We start from the raw sequence: 9208 nt of genomic DNA on the forward strand, positions 1-9208 counted from the left end.
ATCTCAAAAATTTGAAAATGTGGTATTTAAGTACATATCTATATTTAAAAATTCAGAAAATCAGAATTTAAATAAATTGTGATGAGCATTCATGGTAAATCGACATGTATAGCATATTAGTAATAATACGTGAAATAAAATATATATACAAATATGTCATATGACCATATGACAAAACTCATTATTATTTGTGGTATAACATTTACATATTTTATTAGGTAGATATATACCATTACTATCTCGTTTAATACTATCCTCAGTTAATTTGTTGTTGCTCTGCCTGTAATATTTTAATGCGCACTAGATAAATGACAATCATAATGACATTCGTTAATGCGACAAGTGCTGGAATTATTGATGTTGATTGTTGGGTATAATACAATATACGGCGTTCAGTCGTGTGCCACATTAAACTACAAAACCGCACGATATTATTATCTTGGTTTAAAACATACTATCGTTTCATTACTATAAACTATTAACATAATAATATAACCTAACCTAACCTTCTATTTTTATTAGACATGCTCCGCTGATCTAATATGCGTTGACTGTGGTTCCATTCGGTTACCGAGTAAAATGATGTAGGTATGTTTGTATGTATATGCATCATTCCTGCCGTGGTTTCGGGGTGGAAATAGTTTTATTTTTATTTTATGAAATATGTGTTTTTACGTATTATGGAACTATGGTTTTTTTTAAGTAATAAGTATTACAAAAATGTTCAATATGCTTTTCAAATATATTTGTAAATTGTGTTCAAATTATATTTGGTGAAAATTGCCCGGCACTACCATATAGTTATAGATATTAGGTAGGTACACAATACACATATATTTATTTTAACAGTAAAATAACTCATCATCCCGAAAAGTATTAACGATTTATTATAAATGCAAATATAATAAATAGTTATATGGTTAAAAACATATTATACTTACATACAGTCAGTAAATTTAATATTTACAATAAGCACAATATGGCGTGTAGTTATAATGTACAGACTACAGTTGATATGACTTGAATAGAAAAATCACCCAATGGTGAAACTTTATAAATTGATTAGTCTAAATATTTTTTTTTCAAATGTTGAGTTGGTTAATATTAAAATGTTGCACCACTTTCAACTTCTAGAAGGATTGCCTCGTATAGTGAGAACAGAGTCGAGATCGGATACTAGACGGGATTTTATTTTGATGGGCATGAACGAAAATGTTTATACAGGGTTTTAGCTATTTCTTTAACGTTTTTGAAATAATAAAATATATGCTTACATAATTTTAAACAAATTTTTAATTTCATATTCCAAAACTGAATATTTTTGAATATTGTTCTAATCATTTTGAACGAGCTATATGTATTCATAGAACAAAATATTCAGCTTTGGAATATAAAATGAAATTATTATAATAGGTACAATGCGTGATTTCATCTTATACTTTATAGACATCATCATAATAATGATGGTAACATTATGCAAAATCGTATAATAAGTAATAACTTTATAAGGTATGAACAAAAAGGAATATCTTGAAATATCTAATAAATTATAAATATTTAACGTCTATTTTTAATTATTCAGTCCACGGGTCAACTCGTAATGTAGATTATAAAATTATATAATTAAATGCTTGCCAGTAGCGATTTGTGTCTCTCTGTGTGCCTTTGTATAACTGTATTATTAGGTGTTTTTGAAATATTAATCCCCTCATCGTCGCCATCTATATAATTATACACACACACACACACACACAAATACCTATTATATATATACATACCCAATGTACTAATAATTATTAATGATCGAGCAACGTTGGTGGGTTCGTAAAACCAAATAGTAAATACGATACGCTGGTCACACCCCCTGTCATACCATATGGATTGTTTACATGTGCAGTGCGTGTGTGTGCCATATAAGTATATGTACGTACCTATGTATTTATTGAATAAAGTAGTAAGTATAAATTATATCGAGACACGTACCTATAAAATTATCGATTTAATCTGCGTGTCAAAAAAATTAGGCCCCACACAATGAATATTAATTGTATTATGTATTCGTCATTCGTACTCACCACAACGATATTATTATAACACAATGTGACTGTGGTGGTATCCATGAAAACTAACTTTTCGTTTATCAATAATAATAATATTACAGAAGGTACCTACTTATATTAGTTCAGCGTTTAAATGCTGTACTTGAGCGTTTCATCATGCCGTACAAACGAGTGCGTGGTACGATATTTTGTAGAATTACGAATGTCTTATTGACGAGAATCGAAAGGCACCGTAAAATAAATTTGGCTCAGTTGAAACGGATATTGTGCTTGGAGTTCGGTAATAATTACTTTCGCAAACGGTATCACTTGAACATACTATTGAATGTCATTGAATATTTATTGTATACAAAGAGAATTTCCATAAGCCCTGGCCCAAGAGAACAACATAATTGTACGGAAACAAAAATCACAGTTAATAATAATAATAATGGAACGATAATATATAGTGAGTTTATCATATTATTTTTCATACTCAATAAATATCCATTGTAGATAGTAATGATCTATTTAGTCAGTAATAAATATAATATTAGGAGGTACCTAACCTATACACAATATTATTATGTCGATCAGTGGAGTACGCAGGATTTTTCAATGGGAAGGGAAATGCTTGAAAATTAATTACAATTTTATTTTTTTATTTTGCCCAGTCTAATAGTTTTAGACGTTTAGGTGAAGAATTGAAAATGTTTTTACAACTTCAACTACTCAACTTTTCTTATAGAAAATATGCTCTGATCATAAACTTTGATGGAGGCTTTTGGAAGCAAATTGGATCTAGTTGATACTTTTAGAAGGTCAAAATTGAAAATTTTCAGTACTTTTTAAAATAATTGGGAAAAACAAATATAAATTAATTAAAATTTGTTAAAATTATTTGGTAACTGTTTGTTATTTGATTAATTTTAGTTATTTATCTAAAAATTTCAATAAAAAATTATTCGTCCAGTCAAAAAGCTTAAAATGTGAAACATAAGTTTTTATTATATCTAAAACATTAACGATAAACAGACATAATTATTTTTTATTATGTATTTAAAGTTCAAATTTTGATAAAACCACAGTAAATTTGTAGTTCAAAACTTATAAAATATTAAATTTGTATGGCTAATTCTTGAAAACTTAATACATAGGTCTTTTATACAACTATAATAACTATAAAAGTAGTTCATAATTTTACCAAAAAATTACTGATAATTTTAGGATAATTGGTATGCAAATACAATGTTTTTGCAAAAATGAATTTATTATGGTAAGATGCATATGAGTTTACGTCTTGCTTATTAGAAGACGACAGTTGAAAAGTTGATAAATATTTTTTTTTAAGTTATAATAATACAGCAAGGGGGCTTCTGCCTATTACCCCTAGTTCGTCACTGATGTCGGTGATTGTTATTATCATTGGTAGGTAGGTATATTTTATAAATTTTTTTCGATTTGCCATACTAATAATAATATAGTATATTATACACCTACTTCTATGCATAACCTTCAAATAATCATAGTAAGGTACAATTTTTCATAATAAAAAAACACCAAACTGACCAAACAATATATTTTATATAATACATATTTATAACCATGATACAAAAGTAATGAATAAATTTGCAAAATGTATTTTTCACTAACCTATTATAATATAGTTTTTGTTCTAGAAAAAACTAAAACTCTTGAACACTACTATAATCAAAAGTGAATAGTTATATCATGTTGATAAATCGACAGTTTTGTGATAATTCCTACTTGTTCAAAGTTTTTTTTTTAAATACCCTGGGACTTTATTATTTAAACGATCCAGTCTTTATAAATATGTTTAACAATTATATATATTTTACAAACTAGATATAAATAAAAATATTATACATTTCTAAAATATTTATAATTATAAATTTGTTTTGCGTATTATAAAGACTTTGTTACCAACGATTTGTTATCAAAGTTCAAAGATACCTTTTTTTCGAATTCGTCAAATGTTTTGGCTCAAAATATCTGTGTTACATATGACCCGTTTCAAGTATCATTGTCAAGAAATAGGTTTCAAGACCAAATTACTTCTACTAATAATTTTTCTACGAAAGTAATTAACTAAAAACGTATAATATGAAAATTTATAATACAATAATAAATGACAATACTACTAATATATGTTGAAATTAGATTAAAGGTTGCGGAAACCCGATAGGAGATCAAAAATATTCTGGCCGTTGTTGGATTTTCGCCTGTTTAAACGTGATACGGGTTCCGTTTATGAAACAATATAATATCCCACAATTTGAATTCAGCCATGCTCACTTGTTTTTCTGGGATAAGGTACCAAATACACATTTGTCTAACAAGTTATGATTATTATATATTTTATGTATGAGTATCGATTTAGTTGATGGTTCAAAATGTTCACAAATTTGAGAATAATAGTTTAAAAACAAAAACAGATTTTTAAAGAAAGAATATTTTTTTAGATTGAGCGAAGCAACTTTTTTCTAAACGCAATAGTGTCAACTGCTAAAGATGGTCACACTTTAGACTCCAGAACAGTCATGCATATACTAAAAGTAAGAAAAGAAAATTAATACAATTTACTGTAAGGTTACGCCTTCGTAATTTTTGTAAAAACTAAAAAATAATAAAATAATATTATTTATTTTTATTTTTACATTTAATATAAATTTAGTATGAAATAATGTTGTTTATTCAATTTTTAATTTTTAAAAATCCTTTCTTTATTGACTTCTACATTGTTAAGAATATAAAATTAAACATGAGTAATAACTAAAAATACGCTTTTTTCGTAAATAATATTCATGAGTAACAAATTTTAAGGAGTTTTATATAGGCAATTTTATGAAGGATTTATTAATTCTTATCCATGCAAAACAACAGAGTGAATATTTTGTTTCCAATACAAAATATACTTACAACATTATCGCTCATCAATAAAAAAAATAATATTTCTATAATTAAGCTAAACTACTAAATTCTTTTATGAAAACCACTGACTTTAATAACACTTATTAGTTATTATACAACAAAAACTGTGATTATTTTATAGAATCCCATCGAAGACGGTGGCTACTGGAATATGGCAGTAAATATTATCGAAAAGTATGGTCTAATGCCAAAACTTAATTTTCCAGAAAGTTTTAATAGCGAAGATAGTAAAGAGCTTAATTGCATTTTGAACAGTAAAGCAAGTTTAAAAATGTTATAAATATTTTTTAGTACTTAATAGAGTATTAACCTATCAAATCATTAAAATAATATAAACTATAGTTACAAGGTATCCCACTGAATAATATATTATTTTATCAAACGTAAAAAGTTATAACTAACTATCTACAAAATATAGGCATTATTTTATGATATAATATTCAATATTGCTTGAAAGTTCAAGTGCAATCGAAATTCATAACAATTTATGTTATTTTGTTGTAACTCAAAAATTATTAACCGTAGATACTTGAAACATTCCACTAAGGACATGAATCAATAAATTGAGAAAAAGAATTTTCGGAAAAAAAAGTTGTTAAAAAGAGATAGGGAAAAGTGTCTCCTTACCCTCCTCAACGAGTTACACTCAAAACCTAGTATACAGCAGAGCTACTTCCCCGGTGTTTTCATGATTTATTTAATGCTTACTACGAGGCAAACGATTTATTATGTTTTATATGGTTAGGATTATTTGTTAAGTTGGAGTTATCAGGGCCGTCACTTTACGGAAGGGTAAGCTGGGCCAAGCGATTAGGTTGTGTGTTGGAGCCCCGCATTTTGGGAACTAATATTTTATGAATCCCAAAAATTAATGGGACGGTTCAGCACTTAGGATAAATGATAAAATAAAGTTCATAAAAAATTTTATAAAAGTAACACATTAACCGCTAAACTATTCAAGTTTTAGTGTTTTACATTCATATTTATTTTACATTATAATATAGCTCCGAGAATTTGCCATTGTTTTGCATGATATGGTGACTAATAACGCCACGAATAGTAATATTTCTGACCAGATCGAAAAGGATATGTGCATTGTGTTCCGTATCGTTGGAGTATGTTTGGGTATTCCCAACCAGACCTTCAAGTGGTATTATCGCAGAAGTGCTAATGAACCCTTATTGTATCAAAGCTTTACGCCGCTTGAGTTCTACAACACAATGGTCCGCCCGGTTTTTCACCTCGAAGACAAGGTAGTTATTATTGGTTTTATTTCACAAGCTCGGGTATTTTTATACTTTATAAGTATCAATAACTACTACATAATATTATATACATTATGCTTGCGTCTTAAAACTTGCAAAAATCTTTTCTTTCTCCGCCACAGGTCTCTTTGATATCCGACCCGAGAGTCAACAAGGAATTCGGCCGGCTGTATACGTTGGATTTGATTGGGAACGTTCAGGAAGGCACTAAAATCATGCGTAACAATCAACCAATTGAAGTACTGCTGGAAGCATGCAAACAATCGATCGCCACCCTTGGCGAACCAGTTTGGTACAGTTGTGAAGTGTACCAGAGATTTTCAAACGAACTTGGGATCGAAGACTTAAAAATGTATGCTGAATACCTATTGTGAATTTCCGCTACTTATATTGAACGTACTAGGTATACTGACTATATTATAGCATAATATTATAATATTATTTAGACATGACATAGAATCATTGTTCGGTACCGACATATCAATTCCGATGACCAAAAGTGAACGGATTTTATACCATGAATCATATCCAACGCATGCAATGGTATTGACTGGATTCCACGAAGAAGTAATTCTATATTAACTCAACTTATACATAATACAATAAACCTCTCTTAACGAACACCTCTGAATAGCGGACATTTTTCGGGAACAAACTACAAGCTTTCTATAAACTGAAACCACAGCGGTTAGCGAACAACATTTCAGCGACCGAGAGAGTGTCCGGTATTAGAGGCTTCACTGTATACAATTTATTTATTTATTTTTAAATCAAGTTCATGCATGTACTATGAAAATTAAAAAAACATGACATAAAATATTGTAAAATGAAACGTCACCATCATATCAATATAATATCTACCTTCACTATACAATAATATCAACAACTCTGTATTATTTCAGAACGATGAAGTTACACGGTGGCGCGTTGAAAATTCTTGGGGTAAACGTAATGTGAACACGAATGGTTTTATAATGATGACCACTGAATGGTTTAAAGAATACGTTTTTGAAGTCATTGTTGACAAGAGTTTACTGCCAAAATGTGTCCTGGACGTATTTAGCCAGGAACCAATAGTATTGCCAGTTTGGGATAAACTTGGATCTCATATTTGTTGATGAATTGATACTACTGTTTAAACAAGCCCAATTTTAATCAGTTTGTATTTCGATTATAATATTTACTGGGCGTTGTAGTATTGTACCTGTTGGGCTACAATAACTATTAATTATTAAATAAGCATTTATCGTTTGTTTAATGATAATCTATTATTGAAAAACTTAGTCCTTTTTCATTTTTGATACTCTTAATAACAAATTGAGATACATTTTACAATATATGTATCTACATAATATATCCATCAAGCGTAATATCACACAAAAATATTTGATTACAAAAAATATTTCTTAACCGATTTTTTACTTTAACAATATTATTTACATATAGTATGACCTCTTTTATTGATTTTTGAAAATACATATTTTTGTTTAACATAATTTATTATTGAACAACAAAAACAAAAAACCTAACCTAATACTATATATTTTTTTCATAAGACTACACCCATAGGCCATATGACATAATATATTTAAATAGTTATCTGAATGACTCTTCTCTTTGTACAATATATCATTTAAGATCAATCTTTCAGAACTAGGTACCTATAATATAATAATGTAACGCCATTATGTTTTGCAAAAACACAAAATTTCAAATTATTTCTATAATATAGATTGAATAAGTACCTACGTATAAAAATTAATAGTTGTTTGAAAAATGAACAGACAAGTTTAATAATTATTTTATCATTTTACCAATGTAATTTTAATAAACAGTATAAAATATATTAAAATATTATGATTAGAGAGTATGTTTATTAATATTTAGTAGGTGTTTTAATTCAATATAATAATTAAATACATTTTTAATTTTCCTAAAATGTAGAGAGGGCCGAGAACATAATAATTTACTAAATATAATATCTTATATAGCTCCTCTGGAATAAAAATTAAAACTCCATCAAATGAACAATATAACTGCAAATGCAGTAAGTATACCAATATAGTATAAAATAGGCATGATTAAAATAAATGGTCAACCAGACCAATTGAAACTATTTTTTTTTTCTTTAGGGACAACGAAAACTGGATGCCGCGTGAACGACACCGTTAATAAGGCCAAATGTGCATGCGTATAATAATATAAAAAGAGTACAGATCAAATGAATCACCAGCACCCTCAATTACGTTTTATTATCGCCCCCTCCGGGTCGTTGTTTTTCTCATTGTATTCTAATTAAGATTGTATTATCAGGCTTGGATATTTCAGCACCGTGGGTACTTACATACACCCTATATAATATTATGTACGTCACGAGTTTCGAGTTTAAGAATGAGAGAAACTTCGAACATTGATATTCAAAAGTTGAACGCACCAAGTTTTATATAATATAGGTAACCTGCTCGTTTATACGCGTTCGGATTCACAGACAAATGAACCGAAGCCGTTGGTAACGTTACTGTAAACCATTAATGTACCCGGATGGTTAAAACTGCTATTATGGAATACATCACTTATTCTTCGAGTATAATGTATATATTATATAGTAGGTTACCTATATCTTTTTTTTATGAAAAATCTGGGTGGTCCTGGACCGCGGTACTTATAAGACATATCGAAATCACAAATGGTTTGTCCACAATATAGTGTTTATAGGTTTTATTTATTTATTCGTATGTCTAAGGGTAATACTTTAAATTAAAACCTACGGTAAGATAAAAAAAAAAATCATAAATAAAGAATAAGAGTAAAGACTGAACCATAAACAAATAAAGAATAACAAAAATAATACTAATTAAATATTATTAAACTTAAACACTAGGCACATTAAATATCATTACCTAGTCATTCCCGTAATGCTTCTGTTAGACGTTAGTGTTTAGATTTCCTAAA

At 28.3% G+C, this 9208-nt stretch overlaps 1 protein-coding gene across 1 annotated transcript; it reads left to right on the forward strand.

Moving 5' to 3' along the window:
- Nucleotides 1-81: 81 nt before the first annotated feature.
- On the forward strand, nucleotides 82-7374 carry LOC132941372 (bleomycin hydrolase-like). The gene is made up of 9 exons (XM_061009409.1): nucleotides 82-94; nucleotides 3974-4140; nucleotides 4221-4373; nucleotides 4523-4615; nucleotides 5113-5250; nucleotides 5996-6244; nucleotides 6379-6608; nucleotides 6703-6823; nucleotides 7159-7374. Exons 1-9 carry the CDS (start codon nucleotides 82-84, stop codon nucleotides 7372-7374), a joined length of 1380 nt encoding a protein of 459 aa, XP_060865392.1.
- Nucleotides 7375-9208: the final 1834 nt, after the last annotated feature.

This window comes from Metopolophium dirhodum, chromosome 1 (genome assembly GCF_019925205.1).
Source record: "Metopolophium dirhodum isolate CAU chromosome 1, ASM1992520v1, whole genome shotgun sequence".
NCBI classification, from domain to species: domain Eukaryota; kingdom Metazoa; phylum Arthropoda; class Insecta; order Hemiptera; family Aphididae; genus Metopolophium; species Metopolophium dirhodum.

Bases quoted from the DNA above. Each gene is read 5' to 3' on its own strand.
- LOC132941372 (XM_061009409.1), top strand. The intron at 4,141-4,220 runs GTAATTAACTAA...TGTTGAAATTAG, and splicing joins CTAATAATTTTTCTACGAAA to ATTAAAGGTTGCGGAAACCC. The intron at 4,374-4,522 runs GTACCAAATACA...ATATTTTTTTAG, and splicing joins ACTTGTTTTTCTGGGATAAG to ATTGAGCGAAGCAACTTTTT.